The sequence below is a fragment of the Garra rufa genome, chromosome 17 (genome assembly GCF_049309525.1).
Source record: "Garra rufa chromosome 17, GarRuf1.0, whole genome shotgun sequence".
NCBI classification, from domain to species: Eukaryota; Metazoa; Chordata; class Actinopteri; order Cypriniformes; family Cyprinidae; genus Garra; species Garra rufa.
In genome coordinates, this window is record NC_133377.1 from 24996220 (window position 1) to 25016531 (window position 20312).

The 20312-nt window shown below is 36.8% G+C and overlaps 2 protein-coding genes across 2 annotated transcripts; one reads left to right on the forward strand and one right to left on the reverse strand.

Moving 5' to 3' along the window:
* Window positions 1-6: 6 nt before the first annotated feature.
* Window positions 7-5260, forward strand: crtap (cartilage associated protein). Its single transcript, XM_073822289.1, has 7 exons — window positions 7-224; window positions 1033-1182; window positions 2248-2419; window positions 2513-2641; window positions 3156-3301; window positions 3396-3479; window positions 4777-5260. The coding sequence occupies exons 1-7, from the start codon at window positions 24-26 to the stop codon at window positions 4822-4824; spliced, it is 930 nt and encodes a 309-aa protein (XP_073678390.1). The 5' UTR covers window positions 7-23; the 3' UTR covers window positions 4825-5260.
* An 814-nt stretch (window positions 5261-6074) lies between these two features.
* Window positions 6075-19517, reverse strand: susd5 (sushi domain containing 5). Its single transcript, XM_073821444.1, has 5 exons — window positions 19442-19517; window positions 16213-16411; window positions 12707-12816; window positions 10616-10804; window positions 6075-10461 (listed from the first exon to the last, which is right to left on the reverse strand). The coding sequence occupies exons 1-5, from the start codon at window positions 19515-19517 to the stop codon at window positions 9005-9007; spliced, it is 2031 nt and encodes a 676-aa protein (XP_073677545.1). The 3' UTR covers window positions 6075-9004.
* Window positions 19518-20312: the final 795 nt, after the last annotated feature.

The window sequence follows — 20312 nt, forward strand, 5'->3', positions numbered from 1 at the left end:
CCTTCTGTAACCTCAATTGTAGCATGGTGCGTCTCGAAGACGAGACGCGCTTTAGCGACTTCCCCGAGCTGCACGCTTTCGGTAATGTGATGAAGCGAGCTCAGTGTCTGAAGCGATGCAAGCAGGGCTTACCTGCCTTCAGGCAGACGCTCCCCAGCCGTGAAACCATCGAGGAGTTTGAGAAACGGGAACCCTACAAGTACCTGCAGTTTGCTTACTTCAAAGTGAGTCTTACTACTAAACATTAACTTTCGCTTCTTGTATCTACAATTATTTATAAAGCATGTTTATAGGTTAGTGATTGTTTTGCAATACTGTAACATGGTAAGTAGATAACCTAAAAAGACTTAAGATGATTTTGGTATTACATGGTAATGCCATGGTACTGAACCATGTACAATACCAGTCAAAAGTTTTTGAACAGTAAGATTTTTTAAAGAAGTCTCTTCTGCTCACCAAACCTGCATTTATCTGATACAAAGTACAGCAGCAACAGTGAAATTTTGAAATATTTTTACTATTAAAATAACTGTTTTCTATCTGAATATACTGTCAAATGTAATTTATTCCTGTGATTTCAAAGCTGAATTTTTAACATCATTACTCACATGATCCTACAGAAATCATTATAATATTCTGAATTGCTGCTCAAAAACATGTATTATCATGTTCAAAATATCTGAGTAGATTTTTTTCAGGTTTCTTTGATGAATAGAAAGTCAAATAAATGCAGGCTTGGTGAGCAGAAGAGACTTCTTTAAAAAACATTAAAAAACTTTTGACTGGTAGTGTATCTAGTATTTATCAAAATAGATGGCATATTTAAAGTACTTAGAGGATTGGAAAAATCCATATTAGCACAAAACCATGTCAATGTTTACATTTAAAGTGCATGGTATTCTAAAGTAGGCCTACTTCAAAGAATAACATACTATGCTACATGGCTAAAAATCAGTGGTTTTTGAAAAATTTTATATGTAGAGTTTTGGTCTGGAAATATCTGACAAAATGCATTGTTATAAATTATTCCAGAGTGATAATTTGGCCAAAGCTGTATCTGCAGCGTACACGTTCCTCCTGAAGCATCCTGATGATGAGATGATGCAGAGGAACATGAACTACTACAAGAGCTTACCAGGAGCTGATGAACATTTGAAAGACCTGGAGACCAAGTCATATGAGGTGAGACCCCACATAAAACACTGAATAAGAGAAAACCAAATCCACATATTAATCCTATTGTCAATGCAGCTTGAAAGCAGCTGCCATTAAAGCAAAATTAGGTCAAACCACAGAAAGAAAAAAAAACGTGTGGAAGCTGCTAAATCATATAGAGAAGGACTTAGTAAGCAGGAAAGGGCGGAATATTTTGACATACTAAAGTTAATAGGTGGAAAAGATACATACAAGCAGTATTAAGATATTAGCCTAATATTTCAACTACCTGACTGGAAATGATAAGAACAAACACAAATGTTGTCAAGATTCTTGCCCTGGAAATCCTGGTTCAGTTTGGCCAACCACAAACGCCTTTTGTTCCGCAGACAGTTTTTTGCAATCTTCTCCTTGATTTGTTGTAACTTTTGGCAGTCTATGGTATTCCAAATGTTTTTCCCGGTCTGACCGATTAGTACAGCCCAAAACATGACAATAATTGACCATTTATAGCAGCAATAATGAGCAAAATATACAAGTTTTGTTCACTTCAGTAGCACTGTTTACGTTCAGTGCCGCCAATATGGCCAATTAATGACACATTGTGAAAACACTCTTCTGGTCTCAAGCACCAAAACTCCCACAGATCATCTTTTTAGGCCATTTCAAGTCTTATTTTGATGTAACAAAGTGCTTATATCTAAGTGTGTGAGTTCTTTACTTACTTTTTTAGTTAATGCCTTTATATTGTTTATTCAGGCTGATTCTCGAATGCGAAACGTGCGTGAACAGAAGAGGCGGGATTTATCGCATCAACCAATCACAGCCGATCATAACCAGTCATATCTAAACATATTGCAATTGAGGCATTGCGTCTTCTCACGTGACTTTCCCCCATTCATTCTCAATTACCCCCCACCAAACTCACAGCATACTTTAGGGGGTCTGTTAAAACTCAATGGGCTCAGGGGAGGCGAGAGATGCGGACTCCCGCTGTAACATCTAAAACAAAAAATTTGACTTCTAATATGTCTGTTGAATGTAATAAACTGTGTTGTAATTTACCGTTACATGGTGGTTCTTTTTATTTAGACGCTGTTTATTCGGGCTGTGCGGGCATACAATGGCGATAACTTCAGAACATCTGTGTCAGACATGGAGTTGGCACTGAGAGACTTTTTCAAGGTGTATGACGAGTGCATCGCAGCATCAGAGGGATCCAGACAGATCAAAGACTTCAAAGACTTTTACCCGTCTATTGCAGGTTGGCATATAACTGCTGCTCTTGTCATGTCTGCCCTTGAGATCCTTTGTAGCATTAGCTGAAACATAACAGCATGTCTGTTTCTCTCTTTAGATCATTACACAGAAGTTCTGGAGAGGAAGGTTCGCTGTGAAAGCGAGCTCACGCCAGTTGTAGGCGGATTTGTTGTTGAGAAATTTGTGGCAACCATGTACCACTACCTCCAGTTTGCTTATTATAAACGTAAGTCTAGATAGTTCTATATTTAAACTACATATGTGGCCCTGGATCACAAAACCAGTCATAAGGGTCAGTTTTTGGAAATTGAGATTTATACATCATCTAAAAGCGGAATAAATAGGCTTTCCATTGATGTATGGTTAAGATAGGACAATATCTGGCCGAGATTTGAAAATCTGAAAGTGCAAAAAAATCAAAATATTGAAAAAAATCATCTTTACAGTTGTCCAAAAGTTCTTAGCAATGCATATTACTAATCCAAAATTATATTTTGATATATCTATGGTAGGAAATTAACAAAATATCTTCATGGGACATGATCTTTACTTAATATCCTAATGATTTTTGACATTAAAGAAAAATTTATCATTTTGACCCATATAAAATGTATTTTATACCCATGCTACTTAAGACTGGTTTTGTGCTCCAGGGTCACATATGTGAACCAAGAATGTGAATAAATGCCATATGAAAAATACACTTCCAATAAAAAATTATCTTCTTTATTCTCATTCAGTGAATGATCTAAAGAACGCTGTTCCCTGTGTGGCCAGCTACATGCTTTTTGATCCCAGTGATGAGGTGATGAAGAATAATGTGGATTATTATCGGTACCACAGAGAAAAATTTGACCTCACTGATGAGGATTTCTTCCCTAGAGCGGTAGGTGTTTCACATTGTGGTAAATAATTAATAAACACATTTATTCACCTTTAAATGTTTGATGTTGTACTTATACTGCATTCTCACATGACAGGAAGCAGTACGGTATTACAATCAAACAACGCTACAGTTGCAGATGCTAGAATTTGCCAAACAGAAGTTCCAGCCGGATGATGAGGTGAGAGCTGAGAGTCTTTGTGCATGGCTTTTTGAATGCTTGTTGAATATTCACAAACATGTAGCTGTTTGACAAATATTCGTAGTGCTAAATGCTTGTAGTGTGAGTATTGGCCACTTGGGTGCGCACTATACTTACAGATTTAATCTGCGCCTTTACTGCGTCACATTGCCCTCTAGTGGTTGATAAATAAAAAAAATTATATGCTTATTTAATTGTGGTACAATGGTATTTTAATATCATTGAGTTACTGTTAAAGTGTTATGTACACTGCTGTTAAAAAGTTTGGGATCAGTAAGACTTGTGATGTTCTTTTAAATAAGTTTCTTATGCTCATCAAGGTTGCATTTATTTAATAAAAAAAAGCTAATATTGTGAAATATTATTTCAATGTAAAATGTTTTCTATGTCAATTTATTTTAAAATGTAATGATTTAAAATGAATTTATTTTAAATGCTGATTTATTATCAATATTAAAAACAGTTGTGCTACTTAATATTTTGTTGAAACCTGTGATATTTTTTTAAGGATTCTTTTAAAAATTAAAAGTTAAAAAGAACAGCATTTGATTAAAATATATATATTTTGTAATAATATAAAATACCACTTACTTGGTCAGTAGTTTTATTCTTTCTTTTTTTGAAAGAAAGGAATACTTTTATTCCTCTAGTCTAGGATGTGTTAAATTGATAAAAAGTGATAGCAAAGACTTATATTAGAAAATATTTTAATTTTGAATAAATGCTGTTCTTTTTAACTTTGTATTCATCAAAGAATGCTGAAAAAAGAATCACAGGTTCTAAAAATATTAAGCAGCACAACTGTTTCCAACATTGATAATAAAAGTAATAAATCAGCTTTTTAGAATGATTTCAGGAAGATAATGTGACTCTAAAGACTGGAGTTATGGCTGATGAATCACAGGAATAGAAAATAGAAAACCGTTATTTTAAATTGTAATAATATGTAATAATAATAATAATAATAATTATATATATATATATATATATATATATATATATATATATATATATATATTTTTTTTTTTTTTTTTTTTTTTTTTTGTCATTTTAATTTTTTTAAAAATATGTCTATATTAAAATTTTGTTCATTATTCTTTCACTTTTAGTTTTACATCAAGTTAAACTTACTTAAAATAACATTTGCTTTTAGCAAGTAGCGGAATTTAAAAATATCTTATTTCATTTCAGTCATTGCAGAATAAGAAGCAGATTAAATGTCAAAATAAACACCATTCTCTCTCTTTAACTTCCTCCAACCGTTTTTCTCTTTCAGGGTGAAGTCGTAGAGTTTCTTGATGAATTTCTTGATGCTGAGGAATAAACAATCTTATTTGCACTGAAAAAAAAAAACATTGTGAAAAAGACCATAAAGGTACTCTCCATCCTGTACCATTTTTGTATTTATTTAGGGGTTGGTGATTGGAAGTGTCAATATCTTTTTACTGAACACATAACAGATTTTTTACATGCACAAGCCGAAAGATAATAAATCTGAATCTCAGTCCTTGTCACCTTACTGTATCTCAGAGAAAAAAAAAATTGTGTTTTTATTTTGTTGGTTGGATTGTTTTAATAAAGATAGCTTTTCTATATTGAACAAAATCCAAGGAGCAATGTTGGATCTGATCTAGATGGGATACCATGTGGAGATATCCAGCCAGACTTGAGCCGCAAAAACCGGTTAAACACTGAACATGTATTTTTTGGCTGATTGTTACAGATAGAGATGCTATCGTAATAAATCATGTGGATGAAAATGCTTTTGTGCTGTGAAATACTGCTGAATTAATCAGTCATTTTCTATACCTGTATTGTTTGAATATTTAATTACTAAAAGTGTTACAGTCCTCCTTCTGGTGGAGAATTTGTATTTTGGGCATTTTAGAAGATTTACTTTTAAGATTTTGAGCTTAGCAATGGTTTGGTTATGCCAAGCCTCACATAATTTGTTTGGTAGCACTAATACGTTGTTGATAACTTCACAAATGTTCACTTGGCTGTTTTTCAAAAAATGTGTAAAATGGTGCTAGGTAGAGGAAATCAAACAAACATGTCTATTTTCAAAGGCTGAACCAGTACTGCCAGCCTTTAAAAGCAGTAAACATTCAGACTAAACATAATAGCAAAAGACTAAACACTGGACCTTAAGCAAAACACATGAATTTTAAGAGAGCGTGTAGATGGTCATTTTTTAATCCAGACTCCCTCCCCATCTCTCATTCCTCATCCCCCACCTCTTCTTTCCTTTTCTCTGTGGGTTTTTCCTACTATGGTGTGATAAACTGCACAGATACTCCATGTTCAAACACATTTAAACTAGTCTCTGTTCTCCCGCTGTGTGAGCGTTTGTATGCAGGAGCATTTCGGCTTCGTTTTTTGTGGCCAAAACGACATAGACACAGAAACATGTCCCTCTTTTGTGATATCAGATTTGGCCCTGCTGCTCTTACACACATACAGAGACACCTGGCAATGCTACGCAAATGTTTGCAGTCTTATTTTAGGAAAGAAATGTTTTTTTAAGCCCCGCCGCACTGAAGGAAGACTAAAGCGGACAGTTTTCCCCCAAAGTAATTTATTGGTTAATGTTCCAGTAGTTTTCCAAAGCTATGTTTAGTCAGATATCCTCATGTCACATCTAACTGACATTGTTACAGTGTAATGTTGATATTACCAAGCAGTTTTAGCTTCGAATGGATTAATAGAACAAAGAATATGAAATCTCACAGTTCCATATCACAATAAAAGCACTTTACAGTTCAGAAAACAACTTTGAGAAGCAAAGAGCAAATGAAATACTCCCAATAGCAACATTTACCCTACAAATAGTATATTTATCCACCGTAGCTTTAAATATATCTAGAGTAGCCAAGTGGAATTGATTCCTTGATCTGAAATGTACCTTTTTTGTTTTACATTCTGCATTAGGCCTGGAAATGAGATTTCAGGAAAGTGTTTTTGGCTTTTGTATGATAGATCGCTTGTGATGTTCATCATTTGTAAGTATCTTTGGATAAAAGCGCCAGCTAAATGGCTAATGCACTAGCTTCTCTACTAAACAGAGATGTCAGGGTTGGAAAACATATTAAAAAACAACAACAACCAACATTCAAAAATACCCAAACAGTTAGATAATGTTAATACTGTCAGCTGATCATTAATGGATACTTACAAATGACCCTGCAAAATTCATGAAGCTTTACTCCACTTTTCTTCATTTATATTTAAATCCAACAATGTAAAAAATGCTACATTTGCTCTAACCACACCTAGAAATAAATGGCTTTACTACACTTTATCTATTATTAATATTACCTAAAAATAGCTAACTATATGTTTGACCTCAGTTGAAATTAAAAAGCGATTCTAGACATCTGATTTGTGTTTTTGTTTTAATTCACTAGTTCTAAAATCAATTTACATTTATAATACATAGGATATAAATATGCCTCGTAAACGTCGCTGGAGGAGATAAAGGACTGAATAATTTGTACAAAACACTGCCAAAAAGTTTGCACTGAACATCGATGAGATATCTGGGAAAGTGTATCTAGAAAATAGTCTTTAGTACTACATATTTATTAAAGAAGCTGAAACTCAGCAAGCTGCAAATGTGTTGAAAGCCAATCAGAATCCACCCTCAGTTCCTCTGAGAAGAATGTCTCACCTGTCTGTGAGTGTGAATCTTTTCTGAGTCCTGAGCTCAACCCCAAGAAACTCACTTATTTATAGGAAAATGGTCTGAAATGAACAACTGCTCATTGTATTCTAAATTTAGGGATGAAAGCTATTTATTCTGCCTGCTCTAGGTCTATATGAGCTGAAAGCCAATCAGAATTCACCCTCAGTTCCTCTGACCAGAATGTCTCACCTGTCTGCAAGCTAGAAATTTTCAGAATACTGAGTTCAACCAGACTCTCTTTTAACTGACTGCTCTCTTTCAAACCCAAAATAGGCTAAAGTCACAATGATTCTTTCACACACACATGCTTGCTTACTAATGGACAAAGCTATAAACACGTACAAAATCTGGACAGACGGGCACCGTGTACACACATGCACCGACCCGCAGTCCAATGCAGTCCGTCCAAAGCAAGAGAAGACATCAGATTCGTCATACACCAATTATCCACAATACAATGAAAATGTAAAGAAAACATGGCAAAATAGAAACGCTAACTAAATAAGCACTAAACTATCCAACAGGCCTTGTGCGATAAAGGAGTGTTGAACACAGACACTCCTTGTGTTAGTGTGAAAGTCAGGGTTGTGTGGCATTCAGAATTGAATTTAGAATGTTTTTTTTTGTTTGTTTTTTTTTTTATTCCAATGCAATTCTTGAATTTAAAGGAAATTTAAAAATTAGAAAAGCAAAGTTGGCCAACTTTGAATGTTGGTTACAGAAAGCTTTGTTATCTAGAACAATAGATAAATAGAATGTTAGAACAACAGATAGATAGATAGATAGATAGATAGATAGATAGATAGATAGATAGATAGATAGATAGATAGATAGATAGATAGAACATTAGAACGAACAAACAATAGATAGAAAGAACTATAGAACGACAGAACGAACAACCGATCGATAGAAAGTTAGAACGACAGAACAATGTATGATAAAATGATAGAACAACAGAACGAACAAATGATAGACAGAACATTAGAACAACAGAACGAACAACCGATAGATAGAATGTTAGAATGACAGAACGAATGAATGATAAATAGAACCTTAGAACAACAGAACGATAGATAGAACGACAAAACGATAGAACGATAGATAGATAGATAGATAGATAGATAGATAGATAGATAGATAGATAGATAGATAGATAGATAGATAGATGGACAGACAGAACATTAGAACGAACAAACAAACAATAGATAAAACGTTACAACGACAGAATGAACAAATGATAGAACGTTAGAACGTCAGAACGAACGAATGAACAAATGATAGATAGATAGATAGATAGATAGATAGATAGATAGATAGATAGATAGATAGATAGATAGAACATTAGAACGAACAAACAATAGATAAAACGTTACAACGACAGAATGAACAAATGATAGAACGTTAGAACGTCAGAACGAACGAATGAACAAACGATAGATAGATAGATAGATAGATAGATAGATAGATAGATAGATAGATAGATAGATAGATAGATAGATAGAACATTAGAACGAACAAACAATAGATAAAACGTTACAACGACAGAATGAACAAATGATAGAACGTTAGAACGTCAGAACGAACGAATGAACGATAGATAGATAGATAGATAGATAGATAGATAGATAGATAGATAGATAGATAGATAGATAGATAGATAGATAGATAGATAGATAGATAGATAGATAGATAGATAGATTTGCACTTTTCCTACTCTGGATTTTGCTGAGCCCTGGTGGATGTAGACTGTAATGTTCACACATAAATGGCTTTGTATGGATGATTGAGTAAACTGTGTGGCTTCATAAGGATCTATATTTCACACAGTCTGTTGTAATTCAATGCACTGCGTTTGCCTGTTAGTTCCATTGAGCTGGTAGTGCGAGCTCTTTTGTTGCCTCTTTTTATAACACCAGACCCCTACGACCACACCTACCACCGCTGCTAGCAGACCAATGATAATGGCCGCGATCATGGGCCCGTGGCCTGAACCGTGACAGGGGTCTTCTGCACAAGCACCCTCTCCAGCCCGCTCCTGTTGATCCAGACTATGATCTCCACCTCGTTCCATCACGCTCCGATTTTCAGGGATTTCAGTTGGCACGTGACCAGGGATGTGCTTCAGGATGTGGTCATCAAAGGATTCCCATGGATCCTTAATGACAGGTGTGGGGATGCTGGTGATAAAATCAGGGATGCCATCCAGATGTGCCATCCCAGAAGGTGCGGATGTGCTCTCAGCGCCCAACCCGCCTTGACTGGTGCTCACGTTTTCAGGAGAAGAAGCTGGTGTGTACAGCATGGGCCACTTGTGTACAGCAATATCATCTGGACTAGGTGTGGTCTGAGTAATGAAGTTGGTGGGCTTTACCTCCACACCATTTGGACTGTCAGTAACACCATCAAACCCCAGTGTTTTGGAGTTTGTTTCCTCTGGTGAATACGTTTCTTTCACTGTTTCATCTTCTGCAAGTCCTTCAGTCATTTCCCCATTAGGCTCTCCCTTATAAAATCTTGTTGTCCCTTTACCAAACTCATCCTCATCTCCTTTCCTGTGGATCGTGTCCTCAGAAGTTTTAATTTCTCCATCTTCTTCCTCCTCAGGATTGTCAATCAAATCCCTAGTCTCTTCTTCTACAGGGTTTTTAGATACATCCTTAAACACCTCAACTTCTGATTGGCCGGTCAAGGTCTCTGTTTCTGAGTCAGCACCTTGTTCTGGCCCCACCTCCCCCGTGGACTCACCTCCAGCTTTATCTTCATCCTGAGTAACAGGGTATCCATCTAACCAGGACTCGTCTGTGCCACCGGCACTGGGGCTGGTAGGTTCATCTATGGGAGGATCTGTGGGATAGTCACGTTCCTCTGTGATCATGTCGGGACCAGACTGGTTGTCGGTTGTTTTTACCATCAGGTTGCTCTCGCCTTCATTGGGGCTTTTGACAGAAGAGGAATCAGTGGTGATACTCGGCTGCTTCTTCTCTTCGTGGAAGGCCTCTGAAGGGAACCAGAACATGTGCTTCTGACTGAGTTGAGACACTGGAGGTTCAGTGACGGATATAGTTGAATCTTCATCATTCTCCTTTTCCTCCTCAGACATGACTGTCCGCTCAGGCTCAGGCTCAGGCTCTGGCTCTGGCTCAGGTTCAGGAGAGGCTTCTTCTACTTCATATTCAGTGGACTGCGTTCCTCCTGGATTCAAAGAAATATGATGCTCCTCCCTCAGATGGCCATCTTTGAACTCATCTTCATAGTCGACGTGGCCTTCAGGATCATCTGCAACAAATAAAACATATTGAGGACTACGCGGCTACACCCGAAAGCCAAATAAACCCTTTGAACCTCAGGAATTAAAGATCTTGGAGCCTCTGTCTCATATTCGGCATGGCTCCTTTGTTTTGTTAATCTCATCATTGTGTTCGCAGCTCACCTTTCATGCAATGCTGCACCAGGCCGTACCATTCTCCACAGCTGTCACAAAGCAGGCTGAAGGCTGTATCTCCATTTGGCAGTTTGTATCCTGGATCACAGGCATACAGAAGTTCATCCCCCAGGTCAAGCCCAGTTTTCCCCTGCAGATGTGAGTGAGGGAATGAAGGTGGCTGCCCACACGGAGTAGCTGATGGATGAAAGGGAAGTGGAACAGTGTCAGTCATGAAGGAGAAGAGTTTGTCATAAATTATAAGAAAAAGTGCATAAAGTGAAAAGGATAAATTACATGTAAGGCCTGTTTCACACTGCACACTTGCTCACATTGTGACAGCATTTCTTCAACTGCAGCTAGCTATAGAGTGGAAAACAAATTTCTGGGGTACTATATTATTGTAAACTTTTTAGAATCCAGTCATAAATCATAACAGTTATAGGAGGTTACTTATAGCACAAGCAGTTTTTGATGTAAATTACAATGTAAAATTAAAAAATTTAAAGCATAAACAGAATGATTTGGACCTAGCTTTGAGATACTATGCTGCACAAAACATCTGAATGAAACAGAAACATCAGATGGCCGTAATGAGATAAATGAGCAAATTTTGCAGCGATACAGCATTTCCTTGGTTACTGATGTAAACAACGCTTATAAATACTACATTAAGGCTACATTTACACTAGTGCATTTTCGTTTTAAAACACAAAACTTTTGTTACGGTTATGCCTGTTGTTGACACTACTCCAGCGTTTTTGACCCTCAAAAACTGAGACTTTCGAAAGCACTGTAGACCCTGTTTTAGTTTGAAAATTCCAGGGTTGCGTTTTGGGCTATGTTTACACTAGTGAGTTTTAGTTTTAAAACACATAACTTTTGCTACGGTTATACTGTCACTTACACTAATAGGGCATTTTAGACCCTCAAGAGTTTTTTAAAAATGCTGCAGACATGCTGTTTAAGCTTGAAAACTCCAGGGCTGCGTTTCAGGCTACACTAGTGCATTTTCATTTTAAAACATCGTTTGCACTACTCCGGCAATTTCAACCATCGAAAACGGAGATTTTCGAAAACGCTGCATACCCCGTTTTAGTTTTAAAACTCTGGGGTTGCGTTTCAGGGTACATTTATGTTTTAAAACTTGTAACTTTTGCCACAGTTACGGCTGTCGTTTACACTAATCTGGCATTTTTGACCCTCGAAAACTGAGACTTTCGAAAGTGCTGCAGACGCGGTATTAGTTTGAAAACTCTGGGTTGCTTTTCAGGTTAAGTTTACACTAGTGCATTTTTGTTTTAAAACGCATAATTTTTGCTACGGTTATGCCTGTCATTAAACTACTCCGACATTTTTGATCCTCGAAAACATCGACCCTCGAAAACGCTTTATACCCCATTTTGGTTTGAAAACTCTGGGGTTGCATTTCAGGCTACGTATACACTATTGCGTTTACGTTTTAAAACGCATAACTTTTGTTAACTTTGGCTCATATAAACCCCCATCCCCAAATCAGTATTTAGAAATTTCTTTCTATATTTTGTGCACCGTAAACAGTGAGCTTGATCTCCGTGCTCCAGTATTTTCTCCTCTTTGCGTCCATCTTCAGCATCTCTGGCTTCTGTTAATGGACGTTTAATTGCCCAGTTAAAGAATTAGTTGTGTGTTATTAATAGTTTTCATACCATTAGTCAGAAATGTATGCAGTTAACAGGGAGCTCCTCTATTAACAACACTGTGTACATGGCTTAGGCCCTTGTACTGGTATTTTTTAAAAAGTACAAACATTTACCATTTGAACTGGTGTATTGCCCATCGGTATATCACTAAATTGTCTCGTTTAAGTCACATTTTATTTTTTTTACCTTTAGAAAAAAGGTTTTATATACAGTATATGCACACAAAAGATCATCATATTTAGGGGGTCGTTGACATAAATGGCTCTGAATACTCACACATGGTTTTGCTCTTCTGCTTTCGCATGCGGTATGAAACAGGCCAAAGTATTTAGGTATGTGTTACATGAAATAGTCTTTCATAAGTGAAAAAACACAGTTCCCTTCTGCAGTTTCTTTGTTTCAGTGATTTAAAACTGACCGCTATCTTTCACACAGAACACGCCCAGTCTCTCAGTGTCCGCGGTTAAATTCTCCAACTGCACATCAACTGGCCTGAAACTCCCCGGGACGCCGCTGCACACTGTAGTCCTGAAATCACACAACGGCAAGTTGGAAGTAAATTAGAGGAATTTTTGGTCGTCTCCTTTATTAAGGCAACAGACGTGATGTCACTGTTAAACTTTGCTTACATAGGCAGCTCATGTACTATTTCAACACACACACTCAGTATATACCCATCACATTGCTATGTCTCCAGTGTTTGTATAAATTTACATCACAGGTCTGTTTTCTGTCGTGTGTGTGTTTTTAAAGCTTGTGCTGGCCTCTGATTGTGTGTCTGTTAGACACACAAACAGACACACAATCTGAATTCATCTGGGAGTGTTGACTTTTCACCGACTCCCAACTTCTTGAGCCTGATCGACTGAAGTTATGGTGGCTTGCTCTTCGTCACGTGCCAGCTGTTGCGAACGCACTCAGGAAAGTTGGACATTGCGGTGGATCAGAGGTAAAAAATTATATAAATACTGTTCAGTTTTTTACACAGACTGATTGTTTTGTGTGTTAAAGGAGAAGTCCGGTGTGATATTGACCTAAAGTGTATTGAATCATGATACCGAGTGTGAACGTACCTTGAATATCTCATCTCGGTTTGTGTCCTGCTGTCCGAAATCTGGGGTCAGTTAGCCGATGCTCACAACAGGTTGTCAATGAGAGTCAATAGGGCATCGAAGTAGCCATGTAAATAAATCACTGTTTTATGCCGTTTACGAGGCACAAAGTAGCTCCACACTTCATTGGTAGACTTCCAAGGGCCCTGACATTTAAAACGAGACACTGAGAACTCATAAAAAGCACCGGTAGTTTATTTACGATTAGATTTATACAGACAGTTCCTGCAAGAAAAAATCCGGTCGCCGCCATCTTGAATTTAGTCACGATAAGTCGAGTGTCGAGCAGGAAGGAAACTACAACCTGATAAGTTGATAACCTGATAAGTTCCTTCCTGCTCGTCACTCGACTTATTGTGACTAAATTCAAGATGGCGGCAGCCGGTGATTTTACTAAGGGGAATGTCTGTATAAATCTTCTCGTAAATAAACTACCGGTGCTTTTTCAAAGTTCTCAATGTCTCGTTTTAAATGTCAGGGCCCTTGGAAGTCTACCAATGAAGTGTGGAGCTACTTTGTGCCTCGTAAATGGCATAAAACAGTGATTTATTTACATGGCTACTTCGATGCCCTATTGACTCTCACTGACAACCTGTTGTGAGCATCGGCTAACTGACCCCAGATTTCGGACAGCAGGACACAAACCGAGATGAGATATTCAAGGTACGTTCACACTCGGTATCATGATTCAATACACTTTAGGTCAAAATCACACCGGACTTCTCCTTTAAGACCTCAATGTATCGTCACGAGCCGCAGAGTTTAATTTGGTTTTGTCTGTGTATGTTTTTTGGACTCTCAAAGCTGTGGGTCCCATTGAGTGCCATTAGACTGCAACAGTTTGAGTTAAAAGTCTTTGTTTGTGCTCTACTGAAGAAACAAAGTCACCTACATCTTGGATGTCCTGGGGGTAAGCAGATAAACATCAAATTGTCATTTTTGGGTGAATTATCCTTTTGATAGTTAATTAATAGTGAGAATTGTACCTTAAAATAAAGTGTGACCCTTGACTTCAAGAAGTCATGTCAATGTTCCTGAATATTCTGTGCCTATCTACAACCAAGAATGTCTGTCTGTTTCGTCCCAGATCTTTTAGAGACATTCCTCCAAATGTGTGTGAGGGAAGTAAGTTGCTTAGCTCACCTTTTAGCACTCAGCTGTGAGGTCTTAATCAGAATTATGAGCATGTGGGTATGTCTGAGTGGGTGCAGAGGGGGGCTCAAACGACAACCAGACTGTTACCAGACTCCTGGGACTCTCCTGGGACAGTGTTAAGTTACTAGGAAACACCCTGTGTCAAAGTTTAGTGATTAAGTCACAGCTGCACTGAGGTAGATTTTCACGTGTATGTCATTTATGTGAAATTTATGTGTCACGAACAAGAAATCCATGTATAATCTATAGGTTGTTCTGAAGGGAAGGCCACTCCTTTTGGCAAAATTTGCAGATGCATGTGATATTCACTGAAGGCCTCAGACATTCACAAATTCATACTTGATAACAACAGAATGCTTTGAATTGTGTATTCCAGACTTCTTCGAAAGAAATGTAAAGCTTAGAAAAAACAATATGTCTTGAATTAAGCTTATTTTTCTTTTCTTTTTTTTTCTTGTAAGCATAAATGCAAGTAAATATATATTACTGTTTAAAAGTTTAAGTTCAGTAATGCTTACTAATCACTAGTAAGTTTTAAACTGATCAAAAGTGACAGTAAAGACACAATTAAGGCACTTTTGTTGATAATAATGATAAAAATGATACTTGATCATCAAATCTGCATATTAGAATGATTTCTGAAGGATCATGAGAGTAATGATGCTGAAAATTACAATTTCCCATCAAAAGAATAAATGACATTTTAAAATGTTAAAATATAACATAAAATGTCATATATTTAAATGTTAATATTACAAAATATCCCTGATTTACTGTATTTTAAATAATGCAGCCCATATATGCAGCCTTGATGAAGATAAAAGACTTACAATCTTACAAACTTTTTTTAAACAGTAAGGTTTTTAATGTTTTTGAAGAAGTCTCTTCTGCTCACCAAACCTGCATTTATTTGCTTCAAAGTACAGCAAAAACAGTAAAGCTTTAAAAAATTTGTTACTATTTAAAATAACAGTTTTCTATTTGAATATATTTTAAGCATCATTACTAATATTCAGATTTGCTGCTCAAAAAAACTAATTATTATTATTATGATGTTGAAGTCACACTGAAGACTGGAGTAACGATGCTGAAAATTTAGCTTTGACCACAGGAATAAATTATCTTTTAAAATATATTAAAATAACAAAAAAAAAATGCTTTTTTTAAAACATGCAGTAGAATATATATTACTTATTACTATATAAAAATATAATATACTGTTTTCAGATGCCATTAATGTTGATATTTTGTTATCTAAGTCATTTATATTTTATGTATTAAAAAATACTATTTTGGCCCCACTATATACACTCGTTTTGGATCACATTTTCGATGTGATAATTATTTTGGGATTTCTGCTCAGTGGTAAAGTAATACACCTCGGCAATGGAGCAGCACAGAAAATGAACACATGGAAGGTGCTGATGTGTTCCCTCACAGCAGCTCTGGTCTATTTCTCTCAGGCCCTGAGGTGTGAATAGGAATGTTCTGGCTAAATTCACAGGTAGGATTTTCTCTGTCTTGCAATCACACACAAAAACACAGATATGCACAAGCAAGCTATCTCATTATTGTGTCTCGAAAAAGCACAATGCCTGTTCGACAAAACAACACTTTGATTGACAGCATCTGTTCTTCAGGTAATTAATGCTCTTACCCAACACTCGGTCCAGAGAGCCAACCACGGGAGCAGGCTGAGAAGGCACATTCCAACACTGCATGATGCAGGTCGGCCCCAGATGCCACCCGGGCCCCTTGAGCCATACAAGCATGTGTTGCTGCCTCGAACCCTTTCTCCTGTCCACCTTTTGAAGAACTCTCCAAATCCAGTAAGAACACACGTCCTAATGGAGAGACTGGTAAAAATAAACCAGTTTTGTCACTCCTTCATTACATTAGTGAGAACACATTACCTCAAACAGTGGAAATGAGAAGGACATCAAGAAATTAGGAGAATGCAAGGATATGAACACAGCAAGTTGATACGATATCTACAGATGGTATGAATGCTATGAATTACAAAGAAAAACATTTTGGATGACAAGGGGGTGAGTACATTATCTGTAAATTTTTGTTCTGGAAGTGAACTTCTTCTTTAAATCAGGTTCGAAATTAATTCACTTAGACTGTAAGTGAATCCATGAAGAACCGTTAACAATCTTTGGATTCTTAAAAAGTTATTTACACTAAGAAAAATGGTTCTATTAAAGGAACACTCCACTTTTTTTGCAAATAGGCTCATTCTCCAACTCCCCCCCGAGTTAATAAGTTGAGTTTTACCGTTTTGAAATCCATTCAGCCGTTCTCCTGTTCTGGCGATATCTCTTTTCGCCGTAATATGGTCGAAGCAGGCGGAGTAATATCACGCAGCATATGTGCAAATGCTAACCTAGCTGGGAACTCATTTCAGGCGCTGCCTGATAATACTCCGCCTGCTTCGGCCATATTACGGCAGCAAACTTCCTTGACTATTGCGCCAGAATGGGTGTGTAGTTCCTAATCTTATCGGCCTAGAAAATCACAGCTTTACATTTTCCGCCGGTCTTAGTACACGATATAACTACAGAAGAGTTAAGTTTTAAATAGGACAAATATCGAAATTCGTTGGTCATTTTTGAATGCGATGCTATTGGTCTAATAGGATTCAATGATCTATGCTAAGCTATGCTAAAAGTGATATCGCCAGAACAGGAGAACGGCTGAATGGATTTCAAAATGGTAAACTCAACTTATTAACTCTGGGGCCTAGATATATATATGCAATTATGCCTTAGAAGAAACATTATGCCTTAGAAGAAACATTATTTTGTATTATGTGTACAATATATATATTGTACACATGATGTAAGCACACATATCAAACAGCATCCTGTCAAGTCTTCCATAAGCCAACTTCTTAATTACATCAATAGTTTGTCACAGTCTCACACAGAGGAAATAAAAAAGCAGCTTCAGTGAGTCAGTTCCTGTGTAAACCATCTGCAGTTGAGCTAATTGTTGATAAAAATTAAAAGGTTACATGAGCAATTTTTCTTATAATAGAATAATGTCTCATACCTCCGTGTCTAATAAATACACATCAGTTAACATCATCATTTGGGATCAGTTTGAATTGGAACAGATCAAGTTAGCAGGTTGGTGTCAGTGAGGTAAATCCAGACTGAGTCATGTTCAGAAGTCTGACTATAACCAAGCTGACCCACCACAAACAACCCGTCATCTATCAAACGTTTGTTACAAATTCATTAGTGTCGTATTGATGAGTCTGTTAGGCTGATGTGAAGATATCAGGGGTTTGTGGTGGATGAACATGAAATTCGTTAAGTGAACTGGATCTAAAGGGTTTTAACTCTACAAACAACTAAAAAGGTGACAGTGAACATGAAAAGACTATATGTGTGACCGAGGCAAGTCAAACATACTTTAATATACATCAACATACAATACTAAGAGCCATTTAAACTCTAAAACTATGAGAAAAACATGATAGATGCTTTATTTTATGTTCAGGTTGTATATAATAGAAAAATCATAAAAGAAAAAAAGTAGTCCATACATATTTTATTACTAATAATAGTAATGAATATAAATTTTCTTTCATTTAACTTCAACTAAACAGTTCATTAAAAAGGTGAAAATATGTCAAAAAAAAAAACATCTACAGGGGTCCTATCAGTTTTTTAGTTTCCTTGTCACATGACAACAAAATGGCTTCTTTCCTACTGGTTATGCCAGACTGATTTTGAATTTAGCTGACAAAAATATTTTAAATATAAAATTTTTACCTGACCAACATTTCTCTTATTTCTCAGGAATTTCAGTCTTTGAATGAGCCTTTAGACACTAGACTTTTTTTTATTATTATTATATTATTATTATAAAAAATATTTAAACAACTTTAATTTACTTAAGCCATTCATCATTCTGATTTTTAAAAGTATTTTTAAACAACTTAATAAAATGAACAAACGTGTGTCACTGACCATGCATTTATTTAGGCTGCATTTATCTGATCAAAAATACAAAACAGTAACAACAGTAATATTGCGAAATGTTATTGCAGTATAAAATAATGGTTTCTATTTTAATATACCTTAAAATATAATTTATTTATTCCTGTGATGCAAAGCTGAATTTTCATCAGCCTTTACGCCTGTTTTGAGTGTCACATGATCAGAAATCATTCTAATATGCTGATTTATTATTAGAATGATCTATGTTGGCAACAGTTGTGGTGCCAAATATTTTTTGGGAACCTGTGATACTTTTTTCAGGATTCTTTGATGAATAAAAAGTTAAAAAGAACAGCATTTATTCAAAATATAAATCTTTTCTAACAATATAAGTCTTTGCTATCACTTTTCATCAATTTAACACATCCTTGTTGAATAAAAGTATAAATTTCTTCAAAAAAAAGGAAATAATAAAAATGTACTGACCCCACAGCAGTGTATATTGTTTCTATTTTTAAAAAATGCTATTCTTTTTCAATTTTTTTATCCATCAAAAAATCCTGAAAAAAGTATCACAGCAGGTGCAATAAATAAATAGGCATCACAACTGTTTCCAGCATTGGACATTCAGCTTTGATCACAGAAATAAATTAGATTTTAATATATTTTGAAATAGATAAAAGCTACTGTACGTCGTAATAATATTTCATAATATTATTTTTTCTGTATTTTTGTTGAAAGAAAAACGCAGCCTTGAGCATAAGAAACTTAAAAAAAAAAAAAAACTTTGAACGGCAGTGCATATATTCACACAACTTTCTAATCTTTTGGAAGCTGGACACACGCATGCGTCCATTCATCACCTCGCGTAAATGTGTATTGCAGAGGCGCGTAAAACAAATTACCGCACGTAGATCATCATGAGAAACCCACCGTCTGCGCAAGTCAGGCAAGCCAAGTATCCCAGCAGCGACAGGAGCGTGAGCTCTCGGTGACAGGCTCGCCCCATGCTGAAACAGTGTTTCTGGAAAAACTGAGGTAAAACTTTTCCAAATCTGTCAGGAAAGGTGAAAAATCCCAAATGAACTGCGCTTTCCAAACGAACAGGTCCGACGATTCCGGTAGCCGAGAGAAAAGAACTAATAGACGCGGTGACAGAGGTGCAAGGGGAGGTTTATCTGAGCAAGAAGTACATTACCGAGCTGCTGGTGCGCCCGTGCGAAAACTCGCACGCCGTTGTCAGTAAATACGTCATGACTCAGAACCTGTGCAGTACCGCATGAGAACAGAGACTCTAAGCATTGGGATTGTTCCAGTGCCGTGGGGAGTCCGGCTCATAATGGTTTGTGCTTCCCTGGCACAGCGGAAAGTTTGCCACCGTGTAATGCGTTTTTTCTTTTTTAGGACCGGACCCTTAATTTTGGTGAGTCTTGTCACCATAGCGCGCCTGGCTGCATGTCAGTTCAGAACGAGCAGGACAAAACCAACTGTGTCTGTGTCCCAAATTCTTGGGGCCAACGTCAGGACACAGTAACTTTGATGAAGCTGCCCAATATGGGCGCTGTTGGACACTATGTGACGCGAAAGCATAATGGGTGTCTTGGCCCACCACAACCACACACACACACACACACACACACACACACACACACACACACACACACACACACACACACACACACACACGCACACACACACACACACGCACACACACACACACACACACACACACACACACACACACACACACGCTCCCACTAACATTCATTCGATTGTAAAGGCTTTTATGTGTATGTCTGTGTTG